The 16714-nt window shown below is 34.5% G+C and overlaps 1 protein-coding gene and 1 non-coding gene across 2 annotated transcripts; one reads left to right on the forward strand and one right to left on the reverse strand.

The window, feature by feature from the left end:
• Nucleotides 1-2595: 2595 nt before the first annotated feature.
• LOC145123025 (small nucleolar RNA R71) lies at nucleotides 2596-2702 on the reverse strand. The gene has a single exon (XR_013714905.1). It is a non-coding gene; the product is annotated as a small nucleolar RNA R71 (small nucleolar RNA).
• Nucleotides 2703-6973: 4271 nt separating this feature from the next.
• Nucleotides 6974-7962, forward strand: LOC145118507 (23 kDa jasmonate-induced protein-like). The gene is made up of 2 exons (XM_079054211.1): nucleotides 6974-7460; nucleotides 7554-7962. Exons 1-2 carry the CDS (start codon nucleotides 7029-7031, stop codon nucleotides 7737-7739), a joined length of 618 nt encoding a protein of 205 aa, XP_078910337.1. The 5' UTR covers nucleotides 6974-7028; the 3' UTR covers nucleotides 7740-7962.
• Nucleotides 7963-16714: the final 8752 nt, after the last annotated feature.

Here is a 16714-nt window from a genome sequence, read left to right on the forward strand (position 1 = left end):
TACTCAAAAGTTCGATGTTTTCATGCGAGTAAGGTTACATTTTTTACTTGTATTCTCCCCCGTATAGTAATAAAAGCCTTTTAAAAGCATTTAAAATGGTAGAAAAGGGGGTATGAACTCACTTGTTTGGTTTGAAGAGAGTGAGACGAGAATCGAGCAGAACTTCGACTGCAGAAAGCTGCGTCTTCGGGTTTCTCGGGGATCTCGGTAGTGTAAAAACTTCTGTCGGGGCTCAGGTATGGAATCGAGGGTGTCGAGATAGCTTCTGGAGCTCAAGAGAGTGTGAAAGTGAGAGAGAAGTTGAGAATGTGTGCCAAAAATCTGGAGCTCATACACCCTATTTATAGTGCTGGAGCATCCCCATACGCTGGGCGTACTCTTGGGTACGCTGGGCGTACTCCGGAGTCGTCAGCGCTTACGACTCGAGTCTAGCTAGCCTGCTAGCCGATGGGAGGGACCTCTGCGTCTGAGTACGCCGGGCGTAAATTGGATTTCCAAACTTCTAAATTACGTAACTTTTGCGTACGAGCTCCGATTTTCGCGTTCTTTATATCCACGCGTAGGTGAGACTGTACTCTACAACTTTCATTTAGACTCCGTCGGCTTGTTTTGATTTTATTTTTAATAATATATTTTTAATAGGCCGGGACTGCTAAAGTCCATTAAAAATCCATAACTTCTCTATCCGATGTCCGTTTTCGTCTGTCTTTTTATCGTTGCGATGCTCTTGTCAAGATCTTCAACTTTCATATAGATTGCGTTGGCTAAAAATGGCTCGATCTCTATTTCGAGTTTTTAGCTGTCTACTGCTATTCTAAAACTTCTAAAAATCATAACTTCCTCATATGAAGTCAGATTTGGGCGTTCTTTTTATGCATATTTACAGCTTAACGATATCTACGACTTTTATTTAGAAGCCTAAGGCTGTAAAGTATTTTATTGAAACTTCGTATTTTACGCTTAACAGCGTTTTACCGGTATTGTTACGAATCTTAAAATGGTCATAACTTCTTCATTATAACTCGGATTTTTGTGTTCTTTATATTGTTGGAAACCACAACACGTTATCTATCACATGGTATTCTCAAACTGAGTTTTTTGAACACTTTATTTTTTATGCTATTTTTATTAATTCACACAAGATTACAAAAGAAGATGACTTTTAGTCAATATATTGATTTGAAATAACGGGTTGTTACAGTTAACCCAATCTTACATAGCTCCAATCATACCTAATAATTGATTATGTGTTAAATTATGTGTGACCATACATAGCTCTACATGAATTAGTTTAATATTAGTAAATTTGGAATTGAATTGCTAATAATATTTTAATTGGTAACCAAGAGGAATTGTCATAACTAATATTTAAACCATTGATGGAAAGTGGATTCAAACTAACATAAGTGTTTTTATAATTTGATTGAATAGTTGTTAGATAAATTAAGTTCATCTAAACTTGCAAAATTAGATAAAAACCCATTTTACTTTTGTTAGAATTTTAGATTAATTTAATAGTAAGTAGGTTAAATAATTGATTTCGTTCCCTGTGTTTGATACCCGACTTTTGTGCTATATTATTTGTGAGGGGTACACTGCCCTGAGTTTAATAGCTAGTAGGAGAGTAGGTAAAATTAGATGTAGCTATTTGCACGCATCGAGTTTTTGGCGTCGTTGCCGGGGAACAACTTATTTGATTGTTAATTTATTTGCTTTGAGTTAATCGATCTTTTTGTGGGATAAAACCTGCAAAAAGTTAATTTTCTGCATTAATTTTTGTTTCAGAACTGAGACCACGACGAGGACCTTAAGTACACGACGTGGGTTCAGTTAGGAAGATATTTTTAGTATTTTTATTTTTTTTAGTTTTTGTTCAGATTTACATTTTTATTTTTGTTTATTTTGTAGTAGTTGATGACCAGAGGTTCCAACAAACCTTTGGTACCACCGCTTGAAGATCCAGAGTCGGCCCTCCACAAAAAGACGAATAAAAACATGAAAGAAGACCAACCACCAAAGAGCTCACCATTTAAAGACCTTAAATCGGTTTTTGGTAAGAAGAAAGGAAAGAACGTGGGTGAGTCTAGTATTCAAAGGAAGGAAGATAGCAAATTAGAAAGCTTTGAACAAAATCCAAATAAAAAAGAAACTGAATACGATATAGAATCCGAGTTTGAAGAAAGTGATTTCGAGGACGGGCTAAAGAACAAGATGGCAGATATTGCTGATATGTCCATGGGGGCATACAAGAAACGGATAAGAGACAATGTTGGTCCTGGTTTAATACAACCTACAATTCCCGCCACTGCAACATTCGAGCTAAAAGGACACATTCTTACTACACTTAAGGATGTACCATTTTCTGGGAAGGATCATGAGGATGCTTACAAACATTTAGATGAGGTCAATGACATTGCATATTATTTCAATGTCCCGAATGTTCCAAGAGAGACTGTGTTGTTAAGGATGCTTCCCGTTACTTTTAAGGGAGCTGCAAGAGACTGGTTGAAAGCACTTCCACCCGGTGCAATTACTACTTGGGCACAGATGCGAGAGCAATTTTTGGAACAATTCTTCCCACCTTAAAAAATAGCTAAACTCAAGAAGGCGATAGCCAACTTTGAGCAAAATCTGGGTGAATCACTTTATAAGGCATGAGAGTGTTATAAAGGGTTACTAAGAAATTGCCCTCAAAATGATCTTAACATACAACAAGAAGTGTCTATATTCTATGATGGGGTGAATGTCATGACAAGGAAACTCCTTGATTCTCAAGGACCACTTACTAAGAAAAATCCGGGTGAAGTAAAGGAGTTGGTTGAAGAGTTCTCAAAGCATTCTCGTGAATACCATAATCCAAGACATGATGGAGCTAAAGGAATTGGGGGAGGAAATTCTGAAGACATGGCTGTTGTACTAGCTATGCTTGACACTATGGATAGAAGAATGAACAAGATGGACCAATCAATTCATGCTATTAGAGTTGGTTGTGAAAGGTGCAATGGTCCACACTTAACAAAAGATTGCCATTTGGATGAACATGGAAATAAAAAGGTGCAAGTTTGCTACTCAAGTGGGGACAAGTATGATGAAAATTGGAGGAAACCAAAATGGGAGTGGTTACCATATGATGAATACAAGAAGCAGAAAGAAGAGAAGTATAGGCAGATTGGCCAAGGCTTCTACCAAAAATAACAACCACCTCTCGAGAAAAAAGTTGAACTTGAATCTATGTTACATAGATTTATGGAGGCTTCCAAGAAAAGGCACGATGAAACAGATGTAGTGATAAGGGAGCATCAGAATATCATGAAGGAACAACAAGCCTTGCTAAGAAATCACTAAGCATTGATCCAAAATATTGAAGTCCAACTAGGTCAACTAACTACTCTTGTATATGATAAATTATCTCCAAAAATCCCCGAGAAAAAGCCTCAATCACATGTCATGGTAATAGAAACCGAAGAGGATACCATTTCTGAGTTCCTTGAAGTACTAGAATTCGATCCACCTCAGTATAAACCAAGGCCAAAATGTCAAAATATCATCTCAAATATCAGAGTAAAGTATCCCAGGCTATAAAAACTATGGTGTGTGCCATGCGATCATCCCGAGCCCTTCCCTTTGCTAGCAGAAGTACCTGAAACCAAACTGAAACTGTAAGCATGAAGCTTAGTGAGCTCCCCCAAACTACCATATACTATACACATAACATATAACATATAACATAACTTTAGGACTACTGTCAGCTGCATCGGGACGAACTCGACATCGGCTTACCCGACATCGGACTCCTGTCCGGCATCGGGCTCACCCCAGCATCATACCACGTCTGGCATCGGGCTTGCCCCGACATCGGGTTTACCCCGACATACACACTGCATAACACATAACATAAACACATAATATAAACATATAACATACATCGAGTTTGCCCCGTTATCGGACCGAAGCCCGGAACACATAACACATAACATATAAACTAACATACATCAGGATTACCCCGACATCAGACCTAGGCCTGGAACACATAACACATAACATGCATAAATCACAAAGACATCAAGCATACATAAATACTTCTCGGGACCGCCACGACATCGGACCGAAGTCCGGGACACATACTCTACATCGGGATAGCCCTGGCATCGGACCGAACCCGGAACATACTAACATACATAAATGGGCCGATATTGGTGCCTTCGACCCGTTTCTACTGAAGGAAGACTCACCTTTCAAACTGGATGTTGATCTCATGCGTGAGGAATCTCTGCTGGCTGCTCCCACTACTCCCCGACTAACTCTATACAATAATACTTAGTTAGAAAACTGAAAATCCATCTAATGGTAAAATGACAATTTTACCCCTAGTCAAAGTCAACGCTCTGGTCAAAGTCAACATTCTGGGTTGACCAACTCACTGATTCAACCTTTCAACTCGCCGAGTTCTATAACTCAGAAATCATGGAATTGGGACTCAACTCGCCGAGTCGTCCTCCAACTTGTCGAGTCCTATCGAGCTGCTCATAGTCGCGACTTGGCGAATCAGCTCGTCGAGTCCCTCTACAGACTCGTCGAGTTCTACATAAACTGAAACGGGACAACGCGATCCAACTCGTCGAGTTCCCTCATGGACTCGACGAGTCCTTCTGTCTGAATTGGCCATCTTAACAGATTAAGCCCTTATTTTCTAGATTCCAGGTCCATAGCTCGTCCGTTCATTGAAATGATCTTTCTAAGGGTAAAGTTTCCAACTTTACCCGTTGATAGCTCTTCTTGAAGGGTTTAGACAAAACCCTAATTCCATTAGGACATAGATCTTGTCCAAAAAGCCTTAGCATCTCAAACCAAAACATGCAAACCTAGATCTAGGGCCTAGGTACCAGTTAACCACGAAAAGTCTCAAGCTTGCTTCCATGTATGGCCTTTTTAAGCTCAAAAAGCCATTATAACGTCCTTAGCACTTGCATGGGGACTCTAAGGGCATAAAGTTTGTACCTTTATGTCCTCATAGCCCCTCTAGACACTAGATTTGGAAGAATACCCACCAGGGTCGATCCTTTCCCAAAAGCTATCAATCTTGGACTAAAAACCCACATAAAATGGAAATGAATAGATCTAAGAAAAGAATGATCAAGTTTGAGGCTTCTTTACCAGAAACTGCAGCTAAAGGGATGAAGCTTCTGGATCTACTCTTTCTCTCTTGAGTCATCTACCTTCCTCTTCTTTCACAAGCTTCAAAAGAAACAAAGAACACTAAAAATGGCTTTCACACTCAAAGAAGACTCTAGGGTTTCGTGGATGAGGGTTTGAGACAAGGAGACTGTAAATGAGGCCAATTGGTGGGGATTAGGATGCTTAAATAAGGTGCAAAACCCTGAAATTAGGGTTTCACCCTGGCCGGGCCACTCGCCGAGTCAGAGACTCGACTCGTCGAGTTGATAACTTAAACCTCACGCAAAGACTGCCCTTTACTTGACGAGTTAGGGCCACCAACTCGTCGAGTCCTTCTTTCAAAATAAATAAATAATTAAATTAAATGCGTACCAGGGAACCAGGTGTTACATGATCGATTGAAATGAGCACTAAGTTTTTGTTCCGTATTAAGATTTGACGAACGTGAAAGCAGGAGTTGAATGTGAACGTGGTTGTAGAGCCTGTCGCATTAGCTAAAGTAGGAGACGGAGGAAGAAAAAACTGACTGAACCAAACTGATGAAACTATCTTAGCAATAACATCTGAATCGTACTCTTATATATAAGCGTGACAGTTAGTAATACTATAAATTTTCTTGTTCTTCATGGGAGTACTTTCCTATAGCCTATGGTCTTGATATCTCTGTTTAGGAGGATGAATCCATAGCTTTTAGTGCTCTGGATTATAATAATGTATTTACGTCTGTAATTCCTAACTTTTAACCACAACCAAATGCCACAATTTACCTAAAATACTCCCGACCCAACCAACGAGCTCGAGGAAACGAGAACAATGAAGATTCGATTAATCTTTTTGTTATTTTGAACATGAAGACTTTTTTTTTGCTATGTAGTAGATTTTGAAGTGTAATGGTTATAAAATGTTTGATATTATTATGCATATATATATTGGATATGTGTTGGGTTTGTTTTAAAAAACAGCTTTGGTAAATATAACAAATCTGTAAAAAATATTAAAAAAAAAAAATACTATACCGTGGACATGTCCTCGATATAGGTTTTAACTGTAAAAACTGTTAGAAACCTTTCCCGACGACATGTCGTCGGTATAGCCCTCCATGTCCCGATGACATGTCGTTGGTATAGATATATAATAATTTTTATTTTACCTCGAAAATCTTTCCTAACGATCCTTTATAGACGCCAAGTCGTCGGCATAGTTAGGTGGATCTATACTAACAACATTTTTGACTTTTGTCGACGGAGCTATACCGACGACTTTGTACGGTCGAGAAGTCGTCGGTATAGATTTTACCGACGACATGTCGTCGGCATAGGTGTTGAAAAAGTTGTCGGTATAGAACTCGTTCGTTGTAGTGAAAACTATACTTATTTAACTGTTTATATATGAACTTTTATCTTATTTAATTAAAAACTGAATTATTATTTTAAGAATACATAGTTTTGATAATAATATTGAAACGCAAAGTTCAAGTAACTGGACAAAGAAGAAAATATTATAACACTTGCGTTTTCGCCAAGCCGGCCAGTTTAAAAATTCGATAATTGGATTTATACATGGTTCTTAATTATCTTCAACTAGAATATATCCCTTAAAAGTTTGTAGAGATGATATTGGAATTGCAAAAGTGTATATTAAAATGTCAATAGCGACATGCACTCATTCAAAATAATGCAAAATAAGAATATATATATATTAGGACTTGAAATAAATATAAAAAAGTGGGGTCGGGGATTCCAGGATAAAGGGAGCTCATGCGGGTTTATAAATAGATAGCAGGGGTATAGGGCAATGCATACCAAACCAAATCAATCATATATATTCATACCAATATATACTATAGTTGATCAATGGCACCAGTGACAACAGTGCGTGTGTTCGGGAAGCCAATCACTCATGCTCATCATGGAAGTCGTCACCAAAGGGCCCTAGCAGCTTTGAAGAACATGCACGCCGATGGAAAGTCCGACCAGGCGACGCAGCTTACAAATGAGTTAAAAAAAACGACACCAGCCACTGTAAGCACCACAATTGGTAAGGTTTACAATGCCACTGGTGATGAAGTGAAGTACGTGACTGTAAAGAATTGGAGCGGATCTGTCGTTGGGACGTACCCTGTAAGTATCATGAACGGCCAGTGGGCTGTTTTTCAGCATGTTGGCACCAAAGGCAAAGATCGCCAAGGATCAGTTGCTGCTGTTGTATACGGCATCGAGGATTTGGCTGATATGATGATCGCTTGGAACAACCCTTGGAAAACTGCCACGGGAGGAAATAACAATGTAAGTTTATTATAGAAGCATGCATTCATGCTTCATATTAATTAATTAATTAATATTTTTTATTTATTAATTTGTATAAATTCTACACTCTAGGCTTACTGTGAGATGAACGGCCCGGGATACTTTGGTGATTCATATGACTGGGATGCAGCTTACCAAAAGTTGCTCAAGTCTGAGATTGAAACCACAACAACTATGAGTGGTTATGGAACAAAAGTGAGCATTGAAGCAGGTGGCAATGCTCCGATCTACACTGCCATTTTCTATGTTGAAACTTGAAACCTCCAACAATAATAATAATAATAATAATAATAATAATAATAAACGACTTGGCTGTTCTGCTATCAGCCACGTACGTACTTTGTTTTCTAGCTAGTTCTCGATCGAAAAGAGATGAAAAATGTATTTGTGCTTTCTAATTACCGATAAGCCAAACTTATTACTATCGGGTAAGTTGGCTTATATGATGTTTCCATAAATAAAAAATATATCTTTCGTTGTCTTTGATCTCACTCAAACTACATATAGCTTATTTGTATTGTGATTATATATAGAGAAATTAAGTAACTTTTATATTTTCTTCTTACTCGTCCTTCAATCCATATCATCCTTCAATCCATATCAAATCCTTAGATCCATATTAAATGATGATATGTGTTATATTTAATAAAATTAATAATATTTTAATCAATTTGACACCATTTAATATGTATAGGAGGTTAGACATAAAAATTTTTTAGAAGAATATTTAATTTCTCTTATATATAATCTTGTACATGTACAAGGAAGACTACTAAAATATTGTCTCATGCTCTTTCAATTCGGTATAGGATCGATTTTTGAGCATCATCCAATTTAATTTTTCAATACGATTGATATATTCAATTCACTATAAAGGCTTTTAGGGACAGCATTTCGACATGCACTAGACAAATAATGAGTTATATATATATATATATATATATATATATATATATATATATATATATATATATATATATATATATAGGAAGGGTTATTTGGAAAACAAAAAAACCTTAAAAAAACCCTAAAAATCATAAAAATGAATAAAAAAATACTTAGAGATCACAAAACTTTTTTTTGAAAAAATCGCAGCTTTCTATACAAATTCGCTGAAAAAAATTTTGAAATTTTTTTTTATTTTTATAAAAAAAAATAATAATAATTGATTTTTTATTTTTTTTTCAACGAATTTTAAGAAAAAGCTGCGATTTTTATAAACAAAAATTAAAAAAAAAGTTTTCTAATCTCTAAGTATTTTTTTTTTATACATTTTTATGATTTTTAAGGTTTTTTTTAGGGTTTTTTGTTTTCCATAAAACCTAAACCTATATATATATATATATATATATATATATATATATATATATATATATATATATATATATATAGAGAGAGAGAGAGAGAGAGAGAGAGAAAGAGAGAGAGAGTGGTTCAAATGAGAACCAAAAAAAGTTAAGAACTCTAAAAACCATTTTTAATTTTTTTATTAATGGCATTTTCGAGAAACCAACCATTAATATATTATATTAAACAAAACTTTTCCATTTTGTAGTTTACAATTATTTGTCGGTTGTTGTCGGAACGTCGTCGGACTGCCGTCGGACCACCTCCGGACAGCCGCCAGAGTAACACCAAAATCAATGACACTTTCATGGGTGTATTCACAGCTTAATAGAACAAAATTTATAGTTCTCATTTTTTGGTGATGATTTAACATATCATTTCATTTTTACAGCTAAATATACAAAATTTAAATAAAAAAAAATATAAGTATATCCGGACAAATTCATTTTTTTTTCTAAATTGTAGATTTCGTTAAGAAATATATTGTGTATAAGATATATTTACAGTTTAAACTACCATATTCACAGTTTAATGAACATATAAATTCACTAATACAAAGTTTAATAGTTCATTCATACCTTCATTCATATTTTTTGACAAAATTTATATAAAATATACAACTTAATAAACTCCATTTTTAGTTTAATACATAAACTTCACAACATAACATAATACAATTTTTTATACACTAATTCTCATATATAAAGATGTCAAACCCAAACTCTACCACCACTAACTACCACACGCCACGACCAACCACATGTGTCACCGTCGCAATCATTCCTCCTTCCAACTTTGGCCTAGAGAGCTTAAATACTCTATTCACAACTTAATAAACCAATTAATTCACTTATTCAAAGTTTAATGCAAAATAATTATAAAAACTAATACATTTTTACATATTTGTATAACAAAAAAATTAAATAAATTCACAAGAAAATTAATACAAACATTCATATATAAATCATTCATATTTTAACATAAAATTCATGAAAATTTGCAGCTAAACCAATCAAGTCACAGTTTCAGCAGAAAATTCACAGTTTAATGCAATCAATTCACAGTTTAAATTTTACATACTTAGAGAAATCATATTTATGTATAATGCTTCTTTCATCTCATATTTCAGAAGCAAACACAAAATTCATTAAAAAAAATTAACACAAAATTATTAAAAAATATTCACAGTTTAATACAGTTAATTCACAACTTAATACAATCAATTCACAATTTAATGCACTAAATTCACATTAAATATAATAAATTCACAGTTTAATACAAAAAGTTCACAACTTAATACAATCAATTCATAGTTTAGACTGTATTAAGTTGTGATGCTTGTATTAACCTATAATTTAATTGTATTAAAATGTGATTTTTTTATTAATTTGTGTTTACTTCTAAAATATGAGATGAGAGAAGTATTATACTATGTGTATAATGTTTCTTTCATCTCATATTTTTGAAGCAAATACAAAATTTACTAAAAAAAATCATAGATTAATACATTCAATTCACAACTTAATATATTCATCGCAGCTTAATACAGTCAAATCACAGCATAATACAGTAAATTCACAGTTTAATACAGTCAGTGACAGATCTTAAAAAAAAAAGAAAAAAAAATTAAGGCATGCAAAGAAGATCCATAAAATAGCTCAAAATTAGGGCATGTGAAAATTACTTAAAAAACATATAATTGTTTTCATGAGTTTTTATTTTTGCTAAATTATTCCACTTACAAATGCAAAAATAAATAAATAAATATTGTTTTCAATTTTAAGCAAAACCACCAACCTAATTATATAGCACAATAAAATTAACAAAATTTACTAATTTACCATTTAAAATTAGAATAAATATATAAAATTTAACAGCCCATAGGATTTTAAAATTTTTAATCATAAATTTTTATTGGAACTAACAAAATAATTAACTATAGACTCACTGAGTACTTACTTACCTTACAAATATTAATTAAAACTATATGAAAGACAAGTACCTATATTATTAAGGCTGCAAACGAACTGAACGTTCAACGAACTGTTCGTTCAACGAACTGTTCGTGAACCGTTCGGCCGAAAGTTCGTTTATGTTCGTTTATTTAATAAATGAACGAACATGAATTTTATTTAATAAATAAACCTTAATAAGCATTTAGGCCTTAATGCTGAATTTTAAGAGGTACAATTCTTTATACGATTTGTACAATGACTTTATGCACTAAAATTGTTTCCGCTCTGCAACAGTTTTTGACTCGGTCCCCGCCTTTAATCCCGGCTCTATGGTTATCTAAATAAACTGATTCTATGGCTTCCCCTATATATCAAATCCTTTCTTCCTTATTTTTCTGATTCTCACGCTATTTTCAGTTTAAAATTTTGAAATCTTTCCTCACTATAAAATGCTTCCCCTTCTCTCAACCATCTCTCCTTATCTCTAAGCCTAATTAGCTGCCAGGCACACCAGCTCCACCGTCTCACACCATACCAGGAGTACACACCTTGAACAAGTCAAGACCATCATACCATCGCTATTAGACCCACTTGAAACCTAACCCCCCCTCTCTCTCTGGCGTTCTCTCTCTCTCTCTCTATATATATATATATATATATATATATATATATATGTATATATATATATATATATATATATATATATATATATATATATATATATATATATATCCAAACATAGGTTAGTGGTGGGTTTCTTGAAATGGAATATTTGAATACTGATGATTGAAGGTTTCCAGCGATTAGAAGTCAAATAGGTAATCTTTATTTCCTCCCTTTCGATTCCAATACTCTGGGCATATTTCTTCATTTTTTTGTGAAATATTGTGTGTGTGTGTGTGTTTTTATTCATGTTCATATGTGTATGTATTTGTATGTGTATCTGTCTAATTTTCTATGTATGTATTTTTCTAAAATATAGGTGGAGACCCAGTTGATTTTGATTGTTTGGAAGCTAGGGCTTGGTTCACTAATTACCAGCAGTTCTAGAAGTGAATATGGTTCCATCATAGGGTTTTTAACAAGTGAGTTTTTTTTTCGTTTTTATATCCTTTTAAGAACCTGATGTTGTTCATTTCTATAAATCTAATCTTAGGATTTCAGGGTCTGATTTGTAGCTTACAAAGCTAGGGATTGGAGCTATTCATTGCGCGATACTACATTTTGGCTGTTAAATCTTCTCTAGGACAGAACATAGTAAGCTTATTCTTTATTTTATTTTCTCAGCCATCCTTTCAATTTCAATTTTGGATTTCAAATTGTGAAAATTACCCAGACCTATGAGTTAGTACTTTTGTATTTGGAATCCTAGCTCCTTTCCATTTCACTCAACTTTCTCACACAATAAAGCCCTAGCTGGTTACTAAAACAACGAATCACCACCATCATGATCGGTCGGCCACCACCACCATGATCGCCAATGCCCATCTCCATCACCATACAACCGCCCCATTATTTAAGTAACAGAATGCATGGGTTGAAGCTTCGTGAGGGAATATCATCAATCACTCTTGGTGTAATCCATTTCTAACTTTAATTAGTCATACATATCAATCAATTTTAATCGTCATTTGCTTAATTGAAAGTAAGTGAAAAATCTAAGTTTTTATTTTTATTTTTCTTCCTTACTGTGTGAATATGTATTTATGTGTGTTGGTGTCTGTATGTGTGTGTCGCTATGGGATAAGAAGAAGGTGAGCAAGTGGTGGATCTGGTTATTTTTCTCAAATGGGCCGGTAAGATTTTAATTAAAAAAAACTTTATGTGTTCCTTGGATCATGTGTCGGTAGGAGGATGCTTCACAACCAATGTTAATAGTTTTTTCTAAACTTTATTATCAAAATCTATAATATAATTATTTTTTGTTTTAAAAATTGGTTTGTTGTTCATGAATTTTTTGAGTGTAGGTGTTGATAGCTAGGAGCACACCCAACTTGAGCAAGATTGAAACAATACCCACATGTTTGAATGATGTTGAGATTGGCAAGAGTATGATGTTGTTGTCTCCAATTTTACATGTTAGAATGATATCTGAGCCACACACAAGCATACAAACCTATGTATAAACTAACATATACACCTATATTTCATCGCAAACACATTTGTCTCAATCTATCCCCTGGTTGTTGGTTTTTTTGCTCAGTTGGTTGATTTTGCCACTGGCTCTACTTTGATCTTGTTGCTTTGGTTGATGATGATAAGTGAGGAGTGAAGGTCCTTATGAGAATCGTTGAATCTGAGTCAATGGAATTGAAGAAGACGACATTCTATCAGGATTTGTTCTTTCCAGTGTTGGTATGCATTAAAGATTTTTTATGTGTATTCTATAGTCGAGTAATTTACTCGCTAATTATGATATTTTTTAATGCATAGAAACCTATATCTGCAGTTCATGAGTTTGTTGCTCAATTGCATATTCTTAAATTGTTGGATAATGTATGGACATTGAACCATGATCTCAGTTTCAACCCTCGAAGATGTCCTGTTCACAACAGAACAAACCAAATCAGACATGGTTTTTTTCGACTGCCTTTGACCAGACAGATTAGTATGGGTAGATCCGTTCCGCATTCAACTCTACTATTGTTTAGTATCTTTCAAAAGGCACTGAAGATGTTCATTGGTGGTGGGTCTATAGTTTGTATAGTACAGATGTGGGTATTGGGTGGTAATAGGGCTTTAGTTGCTTAGTGAATTTGCTCTAGGTCAATCCCTTTTCTACTTCTTTTTTGTATGTATTTGTTTATAGGTATGTATTTGTATGTGTATTTACCTGTATTATATGTATTTTTTGGGGGTTCTTTTTGTTGGCTGAAAATATAAAAGGTCATATTAGTTGTTTATCTTTTTTGTTGAATCTGATTTGTTCTTGGGTTTTTTTTTGTGTTTTTTCATTGATTTTGATATTGATTTAATGATATATATATATATATATATATATATATATATATATATATATATATATATATATATATAAAGTTATTTGATTATATAATTGAATGCGGTTTGTGAGACAATGTTGTAAAAGAAAAAACACAGGAATTTTTTCCTACGCAGATGTGTTTAAAAGTAAGCTTACTAAAATTTCATTAAATATTCTGTGTTTTTTTATTCTAACTTAAAGTTTTCTATTCCGCATCCAGTTTGAAATTGGAGAAGGATTATCGCCTTCGGTTGCCAGAAGTATCTACTTCATGCTATTAATGATGTTGTGTTTTGCTGTGAAGGTCCACATACACCATTGTTTGGGGGGGGGGGGGGTTGGGGTTTTTATGATGGTTAAATATGTCTAAAGGAGTATCGGATAATGGTTTAATGGTGAGTGTTTTGGCCTTTAGGGACAATTGAGAACTAAGGTATTAACTGAGATTTTGACTTTTGTCCATTTGGTCTCATTGTATATTGACATTTTGTTCTTCCAATTACCTGTTGCAGTTGTCCTTTTGTTGCTGTTATGAAATTGACCATTTATTTCTCTAAATAGGCACATACAAGATACAAGATACATGATATTGTAATTGTTCTGTGGATGCTGCTGAAAATTGACCATTTTGCCCCTTCTAAAGGCACATACAAGATACATGAACCAATTGAGAATTTATAAACATTTCCAGCAAAACAACAATTCACTATTTTATTATATTTTGTAAAACCCCATAATTTTGTAAAACACAATTGTTTCTACAATTACCTGTAACTTGAGGTGTTCAAAGCATTCAAACAAAACTTAACTGAAATTTGGATATCCGGTTTTTCGAATACGGATTCGGATAATGAGTTTTGAAATTTTTGAATGTTTAGATTATCTATATGTTTTTTTTACATTCATACATTTCTATATATTTATCAATTTTTTTCTAAAGTTAATTTGGATACCCTAAGTAACCAAACTACAATATAGTTTTAGACATGTGTTTTCCATGTTTTTTCACCTTCCTGATTTGTCTCCTGCATATCTTTGCAATACAAACTCCAATGTCCACCTCTGCTTCATGGTTCAAATGGTGGATGTGAAGCTCTTCACTTTCTCTTAACTTCCATCACTAATTATAAGTGCATAATTTCTTCCACTTACTCAGTAGGTTGCCCAATTTATTTTGTATTCTATCTATTTAGTTTTAATTCTTGACCAATTACTTGTGGGACTATCCTTTTTTTGTGGTTCAAATCTTTGATTGTTTGCTCCTAGGCTTCGAGTAGATTTTTTAAGTCAACTTCCAGCATGATCTAATGAATTCTCATAGATCTCTTAGTTAGTTGTACTGTACCACTCCGTTTTACATGACCAACCATTTTTCATGATGTTTTTCTTGTTCTTATTTGCAGTGTAAATCCTTGTATTTATTCGGTTTAACATTCTTTTTACTATATTGCTTGAGTTTTGTAGTCGGAAAAATGGTTGTGGTCTTGGTGGAAAATTCGAAAGACTAATACAGTCTTAATTTGGAAAGGGATTGGATTTTGGGAAGGTGTGAACACTATATAGTACATTGATGTGGTGATTTTTATGCCATTTTTTTGCTGATACAGTCTTAATTGTTGCTTTTTTTAGTTTAATCAAACTGGGTTATTAATACCATTTATTGTTGTTACTAAATGACCATTTAACATCTATTTGATGTCTTTTTTTGGTAAAAAGATTTATTTTTTTTTGGTCCCCTTTTCCCTTGGTACTATTTACTAACCTTTTGCATGTTTTTGTATTAACGGAAACAAAAGTAGTTAAACTTATGACCGGAAATTTTGATTTTGGAGTTTCTTAGACTTCTTGAATGCCATTTTAACTGTTTTTGTATCTAAGACCCTGACTTAAACTTTATTTTTTTACATTTTTCCAATTTTAGTCTCGCGGTTCCTCTATTGTCTTGTAGTTATTATTGTGTAAGTCTGAATTAATTTTATAGATTGGGCACATAGTTCTTCATTCACAACTACAATAAAAAAAAATTAACTGAAAAATCAAGAGATGTTAGAGATAACCGAAAATAGCTTTGAGAATGCTCAAGTAATTTAAAGAATTTAATTATTAATTCTCATACATGTTGTCAAACAAGTCACTGAAACGTGTATTTGTGCATAAAAACTAATCGCCTCTAAAAATTAATTTTTGACAAAAATTATTCACACCCGTCGCTTAGCGCGTGTAAACGGCTAGTGTATATATATATATATATATATATATATATATATATATATATATATATATATATAAGTGTTTAATCGAGAACATTTTTTTTATTGCGAGAACATTTGAGAACAAATTTAGACCATACAAATTTCAAATTAAAATCATCAAATAATATTAATATAAATCAAAAAATAAGTAAAAAATTAAAAAACTCACTAACCAACACCACTAACCATCCAAACACCACCACCACCACCACCCGTCACCGCCACCCACCTCCACCACCCATCACCACTACCCGCCACCACCACCCGCCTCCTCCACCCATCACCGCCACCCACCACTACCACGTTCACCCACCCATCACCAGCCACCACCACCACCCGTCACCACCACCCACCTCCTCCACCCACCACCACCACCCACCTCCTCCGCCCATAATCGCCACCCACCACCACCACCCTACCCATCACCCACCAAAACCACCATACACTACCACCACCACCATCTGTCGCAACCACCACCACCCACCCACCACAACCATTATCACCACCACCTGTCTCTACCACCCATCACCTCCACTCACCACCACCACCCACTATAACCACCGCCCCTACCACGACCCACCGTCCCACATGTCACTCCCACCACCCTTCACCACCACCACCAAAAATCACCACACGCCACCACCACCCATCACCACCACCCGCCATCACCAACCCATCAACACCACCACTACGGAC

The sequence above is a fragment of the Lactuca virosa genome, chromosome 6 (genome assembly GCF_052849685.1).
Source record: "Lactuca virosa cultivar CGN04683 chromosome 6, Lactuca_virosa_CGN04683_v6, whole genome shotgun sequence".
Lineage (NCBI taxonomy): Eukaryota > Viridiplantae > Streptophyta > Magnoliopsida > Asterales > Asteraceae > Lactuca > Lactuca virosa.

What these genes read in the sequence shown, in the direction of transcription:
- LOC145118507 (XM_079054211.1), top strand. Translation starts at nt 7,029, where the DNA reads ATGGCACCAGTGACAACAGTGCGTGTGTTCGGGAAGCCAATCACTCAT. An exon ending in CCACGGGAGGAAATAACAAT is followed by an intron (nt 7,461 to 7,553) that starts GTAAGTTTATTA and finishes TCTACACTCTAG; the next exon opens with GCTTACTGTGAGATGAACGG.